This window comes from Dreissena polymorpha, chromosome 3 (assembly GCF_020536995.1).
Source record: "Dreissena polymorpha isolate Duluth1 chromosome 3, UMN_Dpol_1.0, whole genome shotgun sequence".
NCBI classification, from domain to species: Eukaryota; Metazoa; Mollusca; class Bivalvia; order Myida; family Dreissenidae; genus Dreissena; species Dreissena polymorpha.
The window spans coordinates 54,561,252-54,581,420 of NC_068357.1; the positions used below are offsets into that span (position 1 = coordinate 54,561,252).

General features: G+C 36.3%; 1 protein-coding gene across 12 annotated transcripts in view; it reads left to right on the forward strand.

The window, feature by feature from the left end:
• LOC127874199 (epidermal growth factor receptor substrate 15-like 1) overlaps positions 1-20,169 on the forward strand; it is a 105,071-nt gene that overhangs the window by 80,008 nt on the left and 4,894 nt on the right. For 3 of the 12 annotated variants that reach the window (XM_052418413.1, XM_052418410.1, XM_052418415.1), the window contains exons 13-21: positions 1,407-1,469; positions 4,227-4,274; positions 4,912-5,061; positions 5,925-6,083; positions 6,470-6,508; positions 8,401-8,536; positions 8,905-9,002; positions 11,639-11,761; positions 14,948-15,244. In XM_052418413.1, the coding sequence (XP_052274373.1) occupies positions 1,407-1,469; positions 4,227-4,274; positions 4,912-5,061; positions 5,925-6,083; positions 6,470-6,508; positions 8,401-8,536; positions 8,905-9,002; positions 11,639-11,761; positions 14,948-15,244 (1,113 nt within the window). Of the gene's footprint in view, positions 1-1,406; positions 1,470-4,226; positions 4,275-4,911; positions 5,062-5,924; positions 6,084-6,469; positions 6,509-8,400; positions 8,537-8,904; positions 9,003-11,638; positions 11,762-14,947; positions 15,245-19,637; positions 19,690-20,169 lie in introns of all 12 variants that reach the window. The other 9 variants (XR_008046696.1, XM_052418414.1, XM_052418416.1 and 6 more) reach the window with 6 other exon arrangements.

The following is a 20,169-nucleotide window of genomic DNA, read 5'->3' on the forward strand; positions in this document are numbered from 1 at the left end:
GCATGCCTTCGATGAATTTTTACATATTTCACAATTAAAACGGGTCTTCCCTTCAATCTTTTCAAAGATTGGCCACGGGAATTGTCCCTTCCACTCGTTCAATGTTTTTTTGTTTAAGTTTGGACCCGTCATGTCGAGTTTTTTTAAGCTTTTCTGACTGTTTCGGCAACTGAACATACAGCATTGTATAAGATCTTTTCTATGATGTCTTTCTTAACATTCAACTTCGGCTCACTTTGCTTACAATATGTTAAAAGTGTGTTTTGCACGCTTTGCAGTTTTTTAGGACGCTCTCTGGGCACCGCCATTGTTTTTTTGACAGATAGACTGTACACACCGCTTTTATTGGAAAAAATGCGCTTTGTTAAACAAACCCGATAACCATTTTATATAAGCACCGAAAAGATCTTTAATACGCGAAAAGAACTCAATAAAAATTGATACGAACCGATGTAAACATAATATTCGTAACTTGATTTTTTAATTCTTAATGGTACGACAAGATTTTAATATAAATACTAACGGACTTGAAAATAATTTGTAATTACGAAAATACGACCCTTATCTGGAGCTCTGTCAGGGGACCATGTCAATAAGCCCTTTTAGGTTAGTTAACAAAAATTAACAGTTGCATTTATTTTTTGTTACAATTTTAAGTTACGAAGATCAAGAATTATATTTTCAGCATATCTTTTCTTTTTAAACACCTGTCTATTGAATGGAAACTACCTTGGTGTAATGGCTGGCTGATGAATGGGTGTCAGTGTTTTGCTCTTTTAACCCTTTACCACTTAGATACGTATTTTGACGTAATTTAAGACTTCTTACAAGATTTACATTTTTAAGGCTTCTTTTCCAACCCTTAGATACTGATGAGCAGCAAACAGCCTAAAACCTGAACAAACTGTGAGTGACTCGCAGGCTGTCCTGGTTTTATGCTGTTTGCACATAGCCATTTTCACTTTGCTTCTTAGTGGAAAAGGGTATAGCGTACAGTTTCCATCAAATCTTCACCAAACTTTCTGGAAATGTATATTGACATAAATGATGCCAATTTGATAATTAATAAGTCAAATCATGCCTGGCCATTCAGAGTTACTGCCCTTAGTTTATACACAAACTGCAACAACAGCTATTTTGGTTCTCTTGAAATGGAGGTCAAGTTCTATAACCATGCAAAAACATATAGCATACTGTAGGGTCCATTTTGTACAACAGGCATAGATTTTCCCTCTTGCTCAAATAAACAAATGTCTAGCTTTCCAACTGATGTTTTGAATGCAGCAGTATAATATACTGAGTTTGACCTGAGACCTGAGATCTTCTCCTATGATACATTTCCTACATTTCAAATCCTTAGCGTAATGCATGTATAAAATAACCATTAAAATATCTTTTCTTTTCAGAAAATTAATTTGGAAACCAGTGTACGAGAAATAAAACAGAAATGTGAAGAAGAACAGAGGCTGGTAAAATTCAGTTGTATAATTGACCCTCATCATGTGAAAATGGGTCTTATGCCATATGCATACATGCCTGATGTCCTGATCTCGGCGGGACAGTCCCGCTTTTTGGCCCTTTGTCCCGGCGTCCCGATATGAGACGATTTGTCCCGACATTCGTTAAAAAACAATATAAGGTCTATAAGTTCCCAATAAAATTCGCTCTTCGAGCTCTTTCTGGCTAAAACTTATCATCGCTAATCCCTTTATTGCCCCCAATTAACAACCCACTTCTACTACCGTACTCGAGTGCACCAGTGCTGTTTTTGACACCTTATCAGAGATTTATTGGCAACTTATTGATTTTAATCAGCATTCACACCATGGTGTTTTTATGATAGGGGTCGCTAATTGCTATCGAAAGATGTATAGTACAGAAATTAACGCCACCTGCGTTTTTATTTCATGGCCCAATCAAGTCCAACGATACTTTTATCCTGTGTATTATACAAGCTAAGGTTATAAATCGTATCAAAACACCGATTTTGTACATCAAACAAATTGAATGATGACCAATATACATTGATGTTTCTCACAAATTACCTTTCGTTTTCGACTGATTTTCAGAAAATAGTTTGTACATATTGCATCAATCTAAATTTAGATTCAATTTACGAGTGGTTGAATAAGAACAGTGCTCGATGCACTCACATCGTGTCACGCGATTTACATATATTCAAGGGGATATCCCTGTACCAATTGGATGTCAAATCGAGGCATATGGGGATACCCCTCATTTTAATTTATGGAGTGTGTTTACTTCCGGAAAATAGAAAACGTCTGTGTTCACGAAATCTGAACACATATTTATCGTCAAGATTGGGCAGAAATTTAGAGTTTTTGTAAGTAATATACTGACTGTTGAGTTTATAGAAAAGGTGGAATTATTGATCGTTTTAGGTGTCCCGCTTTTTGGTAAATGTCCCGACAATTTTTTATGGAAAGTCCCGATTTGGACCTGAAAAATTCTGGCATGTATGGCCATATGTGGCCAGGTTAGCTCCTACCAAGCTATAAACTGTCCGCTATAAAGTCATGCATCGTTTGGTGGTCTTATCCTGAGTTTGTCCTCTATATAAAATTGGTATCATAAAATGGCTCCATTTCCAATCAGACTCTTTTTCGGAATTTTAAAATAAAAAATTCCCAATTCTATTAAAAATTCCCACTTAAATCTGCAAAGAGATGCATGGGCACATGTTAATCCCTTTTGTCCAAACATCGCAAACTACTCAATAGCACTGTATAACTGCTAAGTGTGTTTTTACAACACCCGACACTTAATCTTATTTGGTCCGGATTTTCTGTTTAATCAGTATTGTATGCAGTTCAATAACTCTTTTCATAATGACCCCTCTAAAAGACCGTAACGATAAAGATATAGCATGTTTGATTCAAAATTAATTTAGAGGGAATGTCCAATCCAAATCATTCGAGATTTAATTTTGTAAAAATGAACAACACAATTTTAAACAGAAATTAAAAGATTTCAAAGTACTCTAGCTACATAGTTTTAATACGAAAATCAATATACACCTGCTTTTCATGAGGATGACGTCACGTTGTTTATAAGATGCAGCATAATGTTAACACGTTTTTATTGGGACAAAGGATCAATACCAAATACATGAGCACGGTTTATTTGAAGCTAGAATTTATTAACGTCACGTTAACATTACAATTGGGAAGTGTGTATCGGGTTAAAAATTTAATTATGATAATTTGAGAATGCAACAAAACATTTACAGCTGTGTGTAATTTATTAAATAATAATGTGTTGAAATGCTTTACGTGTCATAATAAACGTTTTGACAATACATGTATTAAGCATGAACTGCACAATTTCCATGAAGATCATTAGTGATTGCTATCATCAGTCTTTTAATAACTGGCCACGATTTTATCGTGGAAGAGTACACCCTAGGGACCTGGTTTAGTCAGAGACAGGTTGTCTTGCTGAACCTGAGGCCCTGAGTCCCGATTTTGACAGTAAAAGTTGATACACTCCAGCTTCAGTTAATTAAAAGAGTTTTTAATTGAATGAATTCATTGTTAAATGTAAATAGGAAAGACTGGCTTTTGCAGGAAAACCCTCACCACTTTGATGTTAATATGCGAGTTACTATTAGTACATATTTATAAAGTGTTCAGCATTATTAATTAATTTCCCAATTTTGATGAATACGAAGAAATTTTGCCCAATTTGACCAGTTCTGGTACCAGTCCTAAAGTTGAGCAAAAATGCTTTTTTGGATAGGGTAGCTCCTAATTAGGCTGGGTTTTAGCTACACTTGCCTTGCATTAGACGCATTTTGGCATGACTCATGTCCATTGTTGTTTGTTTCATCAAGAGTTTATGGTTGTATTTCAAAACAGCTTTTATTGTCCCCTACCGGTTTCACCGGAGGGGACTTATGGTTTGCGCTCTGTGTGTTCGTCAGTACACCAGTCTGTGAGTCCGTGTGTCTGTCACACTTTTCTCAAGGGCATTATGCACGTCATTTCATTTTGTTCTTATGTCAAAAATTCTGGTTGCTATGGAAACATATTAAAACAAATATATATTTCTGACAATGGTGGAGCCAATAGGGGACATATATTGCTTGGCAATAGTCTTGTTTTGTATAATTTGCTTTTACCATTTGTTATTCTCTGAAAAAATAATTGTATATGCTAAATTAGTGTTTTTAATACATAACATGATTAATAATTTCTATATTTCAGATAAATAACATAAAAAGTCAATTACAGAATCAACAGAAGTCAGCAATGGTAAGCTGATGATTAGTTAAAAAGATATCCATGCATTTTTTGTATAAAAAAAACATTTATACTTCATGTTGACCCTTACATACCAGTACTGTACGTATATATCTTGTACTTAGGTTTCCAAATTGCAATGTGTTCAAAGTTTGTTATTGTTTTAGATTAAAGACAAAAAATGAAGTTATTTATTGGTTTGGGTAGAATATTCTGTTAAAGTCACCAGTGATCAGGAAAGTTAATACTTTCATGAGTGTGAAATACATTTTCTGCAATCACCTCAACTTTGAGCCCCATTCTTGGAACACAGGGCAAAATGCACGTGTTAAAAGTGACTTCCCTGATTAGCCTGTGCAGTGAGCACAGACCAGGGACTTATAGACATTTATAAACAAAAATCAAACAGAAAGTGTTGTCCCTGATTAGCTTATGCGGACTGCACAGGCTAATCTTGGACGACACTTTACGCACATGCATTAAGCCCAGTTTTACAGAACTCTGATAAAAAAGTTGTTGAGCAACAAGATTGTTATACAATTGTGTCACTAAATGAAAGTTTCTACAGACACCCCGCCATTTGCTACTACTTTCACAGGCCCAATAATCCAACCCTTTTCCCAAATATTGTTTGTATTTCTGGTTTCAGGAACAAGACGAGGAGTTGAACAAATTGCGCATAGAGCTACAGAAGCTTCGAGAGGAGGAGAACACTCTGGAACAGAAAGTGGAGTCCGGGAAAACACAGCTGGAGCTGCTGACCAAGTCTCAGAAAGATGTCACACTGCAGGTGAACCAGGTATGTAGTAACGTTTAACCCTTTACCACCCATAAGCAAAGTGAAAATGGCTATGTGCAAACAGCATAAAACCAGAACAGCCTGCGAGTAACTCATAGTCTGTTCAGGTTTTATACTGTTTGCTGCTCATATGTAACTAAGTGTTAGGAATGAAGCCTTAAAAACTTGAATATAGTAAGAAAGGTCTTTAATTAACTTAATTTGCTTTGGGACTACACATGCGCCAGAATACGTATCCAATTGGTTAAGGGTTAATGGAATGATGAGATGGTAAAGCTCAGATCAAAAACTCGATTCCCAGCACGGATCCGTTGCATGTTTAGGATTTAGTCATGTAATTATTTCTACATCCTTTTACCAATGGTGTAAGACAATTATTACTGGCATAAGAACTTGATATTGTTAATCAGTTTGCCAATGAAATGTGTAAGTTAACTGATTACTGTTATATGACTTAAATTATGTTGATTGTGGCAAAAGATTGAAATGAACAAGCAAACAATATTTAAATGAGCCGCGCTCTTGGAAAATGGGGCTGAATACATTCACATAAAGTGTCATTCCAGATTAGCCTGAGCAGGCTTCCACTTTACCTTTTCACTGGATTTTTGGTTCCAAAAGACTAACTTTACCTGAAAAATTCCATTAAAGCAGAAAGTATCATCCCTGATAAGCCTGTGCAGTTAACATGGTGTTTTTTTATTTAAAGGATTTTTTTATTATCGAAAAACCAGTTTAAGGGAAAGCGTTTTTCTGATTAGCCTGTGCAAACTGCACATGCATGTTGAGCACTTACAAAATATTCCAAGGATATCAAACAAACACGCTAGTTCAGCTCTTTCAAAATATTGAAATGATTACAGACCAAGACGCGTGTTCAGCACTTACAAGACCAGCAGCGGGCCATAGCCCAGGGTATCACAGAGTTCACAGTGGGGTCATACACAGGGTCAGAGTTCATGGGGCTCCCTAGTAACCTCTCCTCTGGGACCTTGGAGGATCAGTCCAGTACCCGCGCAACAGTAAGCTGTGGGTTTTTATATATTTTTAGATCATGTGATTTTTTAAACAGTTTTGTTAAATATTCTTGTCATATTCCTTGAATTTAAAAAAAACAGTCATCTTGTGAACTAAAAAAGTTAATATTCTTAAAATGGTCGAGAAATACACACTTTAGTTTGAAATTGATTGACCTTATTTTATTCATTCATTTGACATGTTTGATATAAGATGACACACAATAGGAAAAATATAGTGATACACATAAAAGCATGATGTAATCAACGTGATTGGCAACAGACTAAGCTGTATACACATCTGCATAATTTATAAAGTAGTAAGCCATTTATACATTTTTATACTTAGCGGCAATGGTATTTGGTTTGGTATTGTTTCATGTTTTATATAGTTCAATAAGAGGCAGCATATATGGCAATGGAACATACAGGTAAACCATCAGAATGTGTACAATCACTTTCTTATAGTCTTCAATATTCAGAAACTGGTTGATTGTTGGTTGCAGTTATGTGTTTCAAGTTGTAACTGGAATCCAATATTTGAGCCTGGTTGGGGGAAAACTGGGCTTAATGCATGTGTGAAAAGTTCTGTCACAGCTTAGCTTTCCTGCCTAGACAGGATTTTCACTAAGAAGAGAATTCCTATTAATGAAAAATTCTATAGAAGTGATAAGTCTTGTCCCTGATTAGCCTGTGCAGACTGCACAGGTTAAATCTGGTATGACACTTTACGCACATGCATTAAGCCCTGTTTTCTCAGACTGGTGCTCATTGACTGCATGTTTCTTGGACTTGAATTTTCATGCCTGTAAGATTTCAAGTCATATGAGGAAAACTGGTATTAGTAGCTCTAACTGATTTCTATTATATGAGTCCCATTCTGGGAAAACCCTCATAATGCATGTGGTCAAAGTGTCATCCCAGATTTAACCTGTACAGTTTTCACAGGCTTATCAGGGATAACACTTTCCGCTTTAAGGAATTTTTTGTCTTAAGGAGATCTCTTTTAAACATAAATCCAGTGTAGGCAGAAATCGTTGTCCCAGATTAGCCTGTGTGGACTGCACAGGTTAATCTGGGAGGACACATTACACACATGCATTAAGCTCAGTTTTCCCAGAATATGGCTAAATTATTGTTTGAATTGTCACTTGAGTGCTGGGGGAGCTTTGGAGAGGAATAATTTATGAAGAGTGTATAAAGGGTAATTGTTGCTCTTTTGAGAGCTTAACTTTTGTGCATCTGAAATATAACCCTTTCCCACTCAGAAACAAAGTGGAAATGGATATGTGCAAACAGCATAAAACCAGAACAGCCTGTGAGTAACTCGCAGTCTATTCAGGTTGTATGCTGTTTGTTGCTCATCAGTATCTAAGGGTCGGAAATGAAGCCTTTAAAAATTGAAACTAGTAATATATGTCTTTAATTGAATTTAACTTTCTATGGGACTAAAAATGCGTCAAATATGTATCTAAAAGGTAAAGGGTTAACATTTGTGCATGTTGAATTTAAACAATATTTTCATTGTATATTATGTACTCAGATTATAATCCCCAGTGTGTATAAAACGGTAAAAAAATAAATTCTTCTTTTATGGATGAATTACAGAAACACATTACAATGCTTTATTGTAGTTTTAATATTGAAAAACTGCCTGCACAATAAGGTATTTTCACAGTTTCCTATACCTCAGGTAAACTAAGTCTCATATGACCCCTAGCTTAGAATACAAGAGATGAACATGAAATATGTATATAATGGTCTTATGATTAAGTATTTAGTTTCTTGCTCAAAATGAGTATTTAGTTTCTTGTTAAATGTAAATTCTTGAGTCAATTAGAAATGTGCTAGCATGCCAAGTGCAACATTGAGTGGTAAATTAAACATCAACCATAAGTCCATGCCCAACATTTTCATCATATGTTTTGGCCGACCAAACAATGCTTGATTTTGCACAATTCCCTTACAAATATTAGTGTGCTGATGTTTTGAAGCTCAACAGCAGATTTCAAATGATGTAAGTGTGAATCCACCAGTCCTTTGTTGCTTATACTGAGCCTCACTCTTGGAAAACAGGGCTTAATGCATGTGCATAATGTGTAGTCCCAGGTGAGCATGTTCAGTCCCCACAGGCTAATCAGGGATGACAATTTCCGCTTTTGATGTTTTGTTTTTGTTTAAAGGAATCTCTTAGTGAAAATCCAGTTTTGGCATCTGGCGTCGTCTCTTATTAGCATTTGTAGACTGCACAGGCTAATCTAGGACAACACTTTATGTACATGCATTAAGCCCAGTTTTCCCAGAACAAATCTATATTTTACAGCAAGGAAGTCCAGTAAGCAATATCAGTGACTTCAGCATGGGGTCAGCATTTGATGAGGACCCCTTCAAAAACAAGGACCCCTTTGGTGGGGGTGGAAACCAGGCAGACCCTTTTGGGGCTGAAGACCCATTCAAAGGTATGTTCCTATGTGACATTTTCACAAAGCTTATTGATATTATAATTGTTTTAGTGAAAAATGAAAGTATAGTTTCATTCTTAACAAATTGACACATTTTTGTTAGAACTTTCTAAGATATTCCCTTTCTTTTGTGATTTTGTCAATATTCTCATTTAGATGTTTTTTCAATTAGTTAACACATTTATTTATTTTTGTTACAAATTAATATGTTAGCATAACAACAGTTGCAAATTCATAAGTGTGATACAAATGTTACAAACAACAGTACATAATATTATAATTGTTAATAATATTAATAATTTTATTATTATTATTAATATTATTATTATAAAAGAATGAAAATAACCTGTATATTGCTTTTTCAGGGGATCCCTTTAAATCTGAAGGATTTTCATCAGATCCTTTTGGAGCAGAGGACCCTTTTAAAGAAGCTTTTCCAACTAGTAGCACAGGAAATAGCAAAGTTAGTAAACAAACGAGCCACATTCAGGGATAACCGGGATTAATACATGTGCATGTCATCCCAGATTAGCCTGTGCCGAATCAGGGACAATACTTTCTGTGTTTATTGTATTTTTCATTTTTAAGGAAGTCTTTTTGCAAAAATCCAGTTTAGGAGGAAAGTGTTGTCCCTAATCTGATATGACACTATGCAAATGCATTAAACCCCATTTCACAGAGCAAGGCTCAAATATCAGTCTTCCATCTCATATTGATACGATTTTGAAATAAAAAACAATTTGAAGAATGAACATATATGATTGTGTAGGGACAATGTAAGTGGACAGTTTCTGTGCCCTTGTGATACCCATTGTCATTCTAGCTTTATTCTGGCACTCTTACTAACAACCATTATCATCTATTTTGAACTCAACTATTCACTGAATAGTGCCAGCTATAATACTGACCCAAATGTCAATGTCTACATATTGCTCCTGTTCAGGTTAACACGCAACATTTCTAGTTGCAATAATTAAACTTTCAGCTTTATTACCCAAAGCGTCCCCCTAGCCCTCACAGAAAAAGTAATCAAAGGCTCAGGAAGTCTGTTTATATGGATTAGAAACATCTCTATATCACTTTTTCTAATACAGGTATTCAACAGAAACATAACACATGCGTGCAAGGTCATTGTGTGTGGTCACTGACCAATATCCATAACTCGCACCTGCAATTTAATATAATTATGCCTCTTTTCTATTTGCCTGTTTTAAACAAAAACAGCGTAATTAGGCAACACCAGTGAGCCGGTGATAGGGCAGCAGGCAGTGTCAAGTATCAACAATGACAACGATCTTCTAAATTATGGTCGTTGAATTATAAAAAAATTTACTTGTCACCATTGTTTACATCAGATCATCATGAAACATTGTGGTAATCTTTGAAGGTATTTAAACTCCATCAAGTTTGAAAATTGCACAAAGCACTTCCGAGTTATGGCCCTTGAATATCCATAATTTTTCCAAATTGTATCTGATCTTTAAATACAGATATTCAATTGATACTTAACACATCATCCCGTGTTGGGGATCATCATGCAAGGTCATAGACCTAGGCCATTAACTCTTCACTGCAATTAAGCAGAATTATGCCCCTTTTGTGTTATTATATAAGATATAACAGAGGACTACATGTCAGCTAGGAATGTGAGCCACAAAATCAAGGTCGATGTTTCTTAAATATATGAGCCATGCTCTGTGAAAAGGGGTTTTAATGCATGTGCATACAGTTTTGTCTCAGATTAGCCTGTGCAGTCTGCACAGGCTAATCAGAGATCACACTTTTGGCCCAAACTAGGTTTTTGCTAAGAAGAGACTTTCTTTAAAGGAAAAATACAACATACATGCGGATAGTGTCGTCCCTGATTGGCCTGTGCGGACTGCACAGGCTAATCTGCAACGACACTTAATGCACATGCATTGAACCCCCTTTTTACAGAGCTAGGCTCATATGTATAAAGTTTGTGTTCAGATATTGGATTTGATGCCACTGGGGTCAAGGTCACTGTTAAAAAAAAGTTACCAGCCAATAACTGAAGTTTGGATGGATTGGGGGGGGGGTGTTTAAAGGTAGCTCTAATGCAGATGTATGTTTGGATTTTAGTTGGAGCTAGTTGGATCTAGGTCACTGTTACTAAAAATATTAAAACAGTTTCCACTATATGATTTTAATTTGGATACAGGTGTTGTACTGTAATTATGTTTGTTGGTAGCTTACATGCACATGTATGTTAGGATTGCATTTGGGATCAATTATTTCACTGTCAATAAAAATAGAAATATGGTTTCTGCTAAATATCTTCTGTTGGGAGGAATGAATTGTTCTTTTGGTTTGTATGTAGGTAGCTTTTATGCAGACCTTGCTTGCAAAGTTTATTGAATTTATGTATGTTCAAACTTATACCAGAGTTTGAAAATCTTATTTTTGGGCATGGTCCTGCTTTAGTGTTTTAAGTTATAAATGGTAATTTACCACATATATTAAATTTCAAATATGTCTTTGTGGTTATTAAATTAAATTATGTGACTGACAGAAAAATACATGATACTTTCAAGTGTATGACTAGTCTAACTTGCTGTCTTTGGAAAGCTCTTGATAGAAAAAAATATGGCAAAGTCAGTTAGTTTTCTTGATATATTTTCTAATATATTTCAACAACATATCCATAGGAATTGTATTTTATCTTTGATTTTAATTTGTTTCCGCTCTTTATATCCAACATTGCATACCTAACACAAAAGAGATGACTCTGTATAAAGAGAGGAAAATAATTTGTGCAAAAAGCTTCTGTTGTTTATCTCACTTGGAAAAAGGTTTTATGCATGTTCATAAGATGTTGTCCTAGATAATCCTTGGCAGTATACACAGGCTAATCAATGATCACACTTTCTGCTTTAATTGTATTTTTTTGTTTAAAGGAAGTCTCTTCTTTGCAAAAAAATCCAGTAAAGGCAAAAAGTTTTGTCCCTGTTTAGCCTGTGTGGACTGCATAGGCTAAATTGGGACGACACTTCACACACATGCAATTAACACCGTTTTCCCAAAGGGAGGCTAAATTGTATTGTTTCTGCCACTAAAACCTTTAATTTTTCATTTTAGGAAGATCCATTTGCCAGTTCAGATCCTTTCGGAAGCGGATCATTTGCTTCAGTGGGTTCTAAGAAGCACAATGATGCTTTCGATCCATTTGGTATCAGTTCAGGTTCTCCTGCTAAATCTCAGGTAACTAATGGATTTACAGAAGTGTCGACTAAAGGTGTCTGGTTCTGGGCTAACTTGGCTTAATGCATGTGGGTAAAGTACCGTGCAATATTAGCTTGTGCAGTCTTTTCTTAACAAAAATCCAGTTTAGGGGAAAAGTGTCATCCCTGATTAGCCTCTGCAGATTGAACAAGCTAATCTGGGTCGTTTTTCCCAAAGCGAGGCCAGCCCTTTATTTACAGATACTTTTGTTCAGTTGTACCCTTGTGGTATACACATGTAGATAATGCAATAGTAGTCCAATTTACCTTGCTTATATATGATTTAATTGTTAGAAATTTTTAGCCATTGACGTTTAATTTAATAATTAAGCAAGTGAAACAATATTTTCGTGCTATGTCATTTATATCGCATTGTCATTCTATGGCATTGTTGGCTTAATTAAGCAAATGAAAAATTCATCTGTGCTAGTTCTCTTTTACGTGCTTTTTCATTCCATGTGATTGAAGACACAATCACTGATCTTGCATTGCATCTTTGTTTGTTTACTTAGCAACTCTGTTCTGCATGACCATTCTTGAATTCCGAGACATTACTAGCTCTGTTTAATTAACCCTTTCCCCATCAGAAGCAAAAATGGCTCTATGCAGCCAGCATAAAACCAGAACAGCCTGGGAGTAATTCACAGTCTGTTCAGGTTTTATGCTGTTTGGGGCGCATCAGTATTTAAGCTTTGGAAATTAAGCCTTTCTTTCTTCAATCCATAAAAACAGTTCTTCAATTTCATTTGATTTTTAATGGGATTTGAAAAGAGTCAAAATGCCCTTCTGAGCAGGAAACGGTAAATGAGCATCAATACTAATCATTGCAACTCATCTTTCCATCTTTGACATCTGTTTGAACGTGCTTTCTCAAACACCCTTGTACACTGTATAATGTGAATTTTGAATCATAGACATCAAACTTGTAATGGATATCATTTTGGTGATTGTTCTGATCCAAAACTGTTCATTTTATGTTCTAGTTGTATTTTTTGCTCACCTGAGTGATCACCTTTTGTGTGTCTCGCGCTGTCAAAATTTACTCTTGAGGCCATTTTTATTGTCCAATCTTCATGAAACTTGGTCAAACCACGTGTCCCAATGATATATTGGACGAGTTGAATTTTTTTTCTGTCAGTTAAAAAACATGGCTTTCAGGGTGTTTGGAAGTGTTCCTTTAAATGACCATTATTATGTCCCCCAGTCTATACTGTTTTTGCCCTGGCTGTTTGTTGGTTTGTTTGCGTCAAACTTTAAAGGGGCCTTTTCACAGATTTTGGCATGTTTTGAAGTTTGTCATTTAATGCTTTATATCGATCAATGTAAACATTGGATCTAAAAAGCTCCAGTAAAAAATCAAGAATAAAATTTAAAAATCGAAAAAAAAAGGTAACACTCAGCAGGACTCGAATCACTGACCACTGGAGTACTGGAGTAAAAAGGCTGCGCATAAGGCCACTCAGCCATCCTTTCATTTACACTAAGCGAAGTATTTTATACTTCATATAAGCGATCCTTGTAGTTTCGCAAAATATCACGACAACAACAGAACTCTCCAAATTATTCAATCGTTTCGCGTTGCAACGCTTTATAATTTTCAGGTTTTTAAATCGTCTAAAGATGCATATAAAGGCTATTTTAGAGCATGGTAAATGTTCAGTTTTACGGTTTCCTCACAAATATCATAACTAAAACGAAAATTTGGCAATATGAAACAACTTTTTTCAATTTTGTCAATTTACCAAACCGTGAAAAGGCCCCTTTAACATTTGCCATAACTTTTTGCAATATTGAAGATAGCAACTTGATATTTGGCATGCATGTGTATCTCATGGAGCTGCACATTTTGAGTGGTGAAAAGTTAAGGTAAGCCTTCAAGGCCAAAGGTCAAATATATGGGGAGGACATAGTGTTTCACAAACACATTTTTGTTAAACCTTGTTAACACTCTACTGGTAAATTAATATCACATTTATTGTCAAATCTTTATGAAACTTAGTCAGAACATTTGTTCTAATGATATCTTGGATGAGTTTGAAAATTGCTCCTGTCTGTTCAAAAACATAGCTGCCAGGGGGAGGGGCAATTTTCCTTATATTGCTTTAGTAAGACATTGATTGCACTCTAGAAGTCCCATTTATTGTCCAGTTTTTATGATACTTGGTCAGAACAGTTCTTCTAATGATAGCCCGGCTGAGTTCGAAAATTGTAATAGTTTGTTGAAAAAAACTGTTCATGGGAGGTGGGGGCATTTTCCTTAAATGGTTTAGTGAAAACTTGATGACGCTATATAAGCTATATTTATTGGCCACTCTTCATGAAACTTTGTCAGAACATCAGAACATTTGTCAATTAAATCTCGGCTGAGAAGCAAACTTGGTCATGTGAGTTGAAAAACTAGGTCTCGAGGTCAAATTAATAACAAAACAAAAATACTCGCTTTTTTGTCCTATCTTCATGAATAAGCTTGCAATTTTTCAGGGCCCGTGGTCCTCTTGTTGTAATCTTTAACTTGGCTGTTTTTGGAGAAAACCCGAGGTATTGTCATAGCCAGCTCGTCAGCCGTCTTCTGTGCTAAAACCTTGACATTTTGCTCTAAAATCACAGTGCTTCCACCTACAACTTTGAAAATTCATAGGTAGTTGCACCTTGATGAGTTCTACACGCCAACACCCATTTTTGGGCCACTAGGTCAAAGGTCAAGGTGACTGTGACCTCTAAAAAAAAAAAATTAATAAAAAAAATCTGACAAGCTTTCATTTATTCAAAACTGCACCTGCAGCCAAGCGTTGGCACCCGTTATATGGTGCTCTTGTTTAAGATAATTTCAGTAAAGTGCACTTTTCGACGACCTTTCATTAACAGGGCAAGCAACTTTTATCATTAAGGCTCAATTTTTGCACTGTGCTCATGCACACATAGACACGTTTTTATTTTCTGACTATTAAAAATACATCCAAGTAAACATCCAATTTTGAAATAAAATCATTTAACATGATGCATTTATACATTCAAGTGTCAATTTATGTATAATTTGTCAAAATAAATACATACAACAGACAAAACTGCATATATATAATGCATTGTGAAGAAACACAGTTTATTTCAAGACAGATGTCTTATTTCACCTTCACATAATAGTGTGTTCTTGCCTTTTGTCTTGCAGACTGCTAGCGGAGACCTGTTCCGTAGTGACCCGTTTGCACCCTCCCCCAGTAGTAATAAGGGCCGGTCAGAATCCCCTCTGCCTGCTCTACCCCCAAAACAAAAGAAGGCCCCGCCCCCTCGGCCCGCCCCTCCTAAGGCAACACCCACTTCCAGCCCCTCCAAGCCCGGAAAGCCAGACCCATTTGGGAGCTCCTTCCCGAGTGATCCCTTTGGAGCCGCGGACCCTTTCTCGGGATCGGTGAGTGCCCGTAGCGGTGAGGGGTTTGCAAACTTTGCCGATTTCAGCCCCGGAAAGGTAGGTGGTTCCAGTTGGCATGGCTTGCACGTTCTGCTCTTGTCTTTTGTAGCCAAGTCATGTTGCATTTGCGCGTATTACATACCATATGATTTGTTTGCATGAATTCCATTTAAAAATTATCCAAAGCATTCCTTCTTAAATGTGATACACATTTGATTAAACTAATTGCGCTAATTTTTATTGCTCATTTTCTCAACATGTGAAAAGCGTCATTTTATTGTTGAACCCGCTATCAGAAAGCTTGATGTAAAAGTCACAATGGTTGAGTTTATGTGGATGAGTGTGTGCATTACTGCATGCGTGTGTTTGTATGAGCTTGTCCTTACTGCATTTTTTTCATTCATTGTGCATTTTAAAATAACTTCCCACAAATGTTCACCTTTTTGAGACGATTTGTTTGGTCTAACAACCGTCTGCCTATATCAAAGGCTAAGAGGTCACATTAGAGATTCAAAGGTCAAAAAGTTGGACAAAAAAAACAGCATTTCGAGACTGTAACTTGGTAATTAACTGTGGAATCTAGAAATAACTTGCCCAAACTGACCACCATCAGGAGACTACATGTGTGCAGAACCAGTCTCTCCACCACAAAGGTCAAGGTCTCACTTAGACGTGAAAGGTCAAAATTGGCCATACAACAACATGTCCAGACTGTAACTTTGTCATTCATCATACAAAAAAAAAAACTTGCGACAAATTATGCCATGTGGAAGGGGTTTAAATTTAAGACCTTTCTCTCTCAACCTTTAAGGTCAAGGTCTATTATAGAGGTCTGTGAACATAAACAGATAGTTCATGCTGTTACTTTGTCATTCATCTTGGAATTGTACAAATGACCACCATGAAGGGACAGTGGTCACATGTAAAATCTTTCTCAAAGGTCAAGGTCTAACTTGGAGGTTAAATTTTTCCATAAAATAGCTTGTTTTTAATTTATTTTCTTAATTCATTATGCAAAATGAAAATTAGTTATTTCAAATGTTCACCATCTAGAGACTGTTTTTCATGCGTAACAACCCCACCCCTTTTCTAGAAGGTCAAGGTCACACATTAAGATCAATGGTTATTATGGGCTATAAAACAGCTTGTTTAGATGGTAACTTCATCATCCCTGTTCAATTGTCAAATAATTTACCATCAATTTAAATCATGTGGAGAAGCTCTGTTTAAACTTGATCAAAGATCAAAGGCACACTTAAGGCCAAAAGTCACATATGTACATGGTTCAGCTTGCATGATTATTTATTGACAATGGGCTACACATGTTGTCGACAGGCATCTAGTTTTTAAACTGCATAAAAATCATTGTATTTTACATCAATATGAGACTTTTATCTTAACTTTAATTATTACCCAGTAAGAAAAAAAAGTGTTGCCCTTTAATATATTCAAATATTCTTTACTGTTTTTTATGTCCCCCACTATAGTAGTGGGGGACATATTGTTTTTGCCCTGTCTGTTGGTTGGTTGGTTGGTCTGTTGGTTCGTTGGTCTGTTGGTTGGTTTGCGCCAACTTTAACATTTTGCAATGACTTTTGCTATATTGAAGATAGCAACTTCATATTTGGCATGCATGTGTATCTCATGAAGCTGCACATTTTGAGTGGTGAAAGGTCAAGGTCAAGGTCATCCTTCAAGGTCAGAGGTCAAATATATGTGGCCCAAATCACTCATTTTATGAATACTTTTGCAATATTGAAGATAGCAACTTGATATTTGGCATGCATGTGTATCTCATGGAGCTGCACATTTTGAGTGGTGAAAGGTCAAGGTCATGGTCATCCTTCAAGGTCAGAGGTCAAATATATGTGGCCCAAATCACTTATTTTATAAATACTTTTGCAATATTGAAGATAGCAACTTGATTTTTGGCATGCATGTGTATCTTTTGGAGCTGCACATTTTGAGTGGTGAAAGGTCAAGGTCAAAGTCATCCTTCAAGGTCAGAGGTCAAATATATGTGGCCCAAATCGCTTATTTTATGAATACTTTTGCAATATTGAAGATAGCAACTTGATATTTGGCATGCATGTGTATCTCATGGAGCTGCACATTTTGAGTGGTGAAAGGTCAAGGTCATCCTTCAAGGTCAAATATATGGGTCAAAATTGCTCATGTAATGTCACTTCTGCAATATTGAAGCTAGCAATTTTATATTTGAAATGCATGTGCATCTCAAGGAGCTGCACATTTTGAGTGGTGAAGGGTCAAGGTCAAGATCATCCTTCAAGGTCAAACGTCCTGTGGGGGGACATTGTGTTTCACAAACACATCTTGTTGTAAATGTAGATTCGTAGAACTTTCATCGCCTTTTAGTAATCACTATAATGTATGTATTTGTTGGTAAAGTTTCTATGTTTGAAAAATCAGTAAAAAAAGTACATGTTATGACTTAATATGGGCCGTAATCTGTTAAAAGGGGGTTAAATGCATGTGCGTAAAGTGGTGTCCTAGATTAGCCTGTGCAGTCCGCTTTCTGCTTTTATGGTATTTTTCGTTTAATGATTTCTTTTTAGCAAAAATTGTGTTTGTGCAGAAAATGTTGTCCCTGATAAGCCTGTGCGCACTGCACAGGATAATCTGGGACGACACTTTACGCAAATGAATTAAACCCCTTTTTCACAGAGCATGGCTCATTTGTTATACTGTTAAAATATTATTACTGGCCAGTCATTTGTTATGCCCCCCTTCGAAGAAGAGGGGGTATATTGCTTTGCTCTTGTCGGTCGGTCTGTCGGTCCGTCCACCAGGTGGTTGTCAGACGATAACTCAAGAACGCTTGGGCCTAGGATCATGAAACTTCATAGGTACATTGATCATGACTCGCAGATGACCCCTATTGATTTTGAGGTCACTAGGTGAAAGGTCAAGGTCACGGTGACCAGAAATAGTAAAATGGTTTTTAAAATGATAACTCAAGAACCCATACGCCTAGGAAAATGAAACTTCATGGGTAGATTGATCATGACTTGCAGATGACCCCTATTGATTTTGAGGTCACTAGGTCAAAGGTCAAGGTCACGGTGACCCGAAATAGTAAAATGGTTTCCGGATGATAACTCAAGAACGCATACACCTAGGATCATGAAACTTCATGGGTAGATTGATCATGACTCGCAGATGACCCCTATTGATTTTGAGGTCACTAGGTGAAATGTCAAGGTTTCGGTGACCTGAAATAGTAAAATGGTTTTCGGATGATAACTCAAGAACGCATACGCCTAGGATCATGAAACTTCATGGGTAGATTGATCATGACTTGCAGATGACCCCTATTGATTTTGAGGTCACAAGGTCAAAGGTCAAGGTCATGGTGACCCGAAATAGTAAAATGATTTTCGGATGATAACTCAAGAACGCTTTTGCCTAGGAACATGAAACTTCATAGGTACATTGATCGTGACCCGCAGATGACCCCTATTGATTTTCAGGTAAGTAGGTCAAAGGTCAAGGTCACAGTGACAAAAATCGTATTCACACAATGGCTGCCACTACAACGGACAATCCATATGGGGGGCATGCATGTTTTACAAACAGCCCTTGTTTTGTATATTTTGCCAGTAGACCGACTGATTTACTATAAAGTTGAAGTACATTAATATCCAACATAATCCATGCATACAACCTAGGTCTGTTTCACAATTTCGATAAATTCTGATGTTACACAATTGGAAGCATATTATACTGTGTACTTTACTGACACATGTCATTTCCTGGAAAATGCTAATGCAGTAAAGTTGTAGTAATAGCGTTTACTTGGTTTAGGTAGAATGGTAAGGAATGGTAAGGATCAGCGCAAATTGTTAACAACTTTATTACAAATTGTGTGTAGTGTAGTTTTCACGGGTGATGTAGGGTAAACAGCCAACACCCGACAGAAGTAAAGAAAATAAATGCAATTAAAAGATGCTATTGTGTGATCAACACCTGATTGAAATAAACCTAAGGGATTGCCAAATATTTTATTATATATCAGTCCCTATTTTATACAACATACTTAAATCAGTGACAAAAAGAGCAATATCTTCTAAAAGGTTTCATATAAGCTATTTTGTAAGGCACCTCCATCAATCCCCACAAGAAATCTGGGACTCTTCTGTAATTGAATATATGCAAATATTTACTGAATTGGAGCTGTGGGAAAAACAGAGCTTAACGTATGTGCATAAAATGTAGTCCCAGATAAACCTGTGCAGTTGGCATAGGCTAATAAGAAATGACTCTTTTTGCTTTTATAATTGTTTTCATTTAAATGCATTTCGTTCCTGAACAAAATCCAGTCTTTGCAGAAAGTGTAGTCCCAGATTATCTGGGACAACACTTTACGCACATGCATAAAGCGCCATTTTTGCAGAGCTTTGCTCATACGTTTGGTGTTCTTTGTTAACAGTTTGAAGACAACCAATCCTGGGCATAATTCTCTCTTCAAAAATAACCGACTGGTTTGTTTTATTTAGTCTCCCTGCATATATGTCATTTATATAGATGCACTTGCAAAGTCTTCAACACCTTGATAACTGGTCACGTTTAAGGACAGTAAATTATCACTGTGTTATAAGACACGTGTCAGCTGTTTTGTAGATTTTAAGACCAAGGCACTTATTGCATGTCTTTTAGGTGATTTTTCACTCCATCCTTGGTTCCTTCACTATGCCCGTATGTTGGTGAATACAAGTATGATGTTATTAAACTCTTTAGTGTGTTGGAAGACATGTGGTAGATTTTCAAGTAGATTTTATAATCAAGTCACCTTTAGGATGTGATTGTTGCATGTAGGTTTTTTGCACAAACCTTGTGTTTTGGTAAACAAATGGAGATCTAAAGTATTAAAGAGTAGTCAAGTTTAACCCAAGGACCCCATCTAACCATGTATTATATTTGTCAATACCTCAAATGTACAGTTAGGTCATTAATCTGTCTTC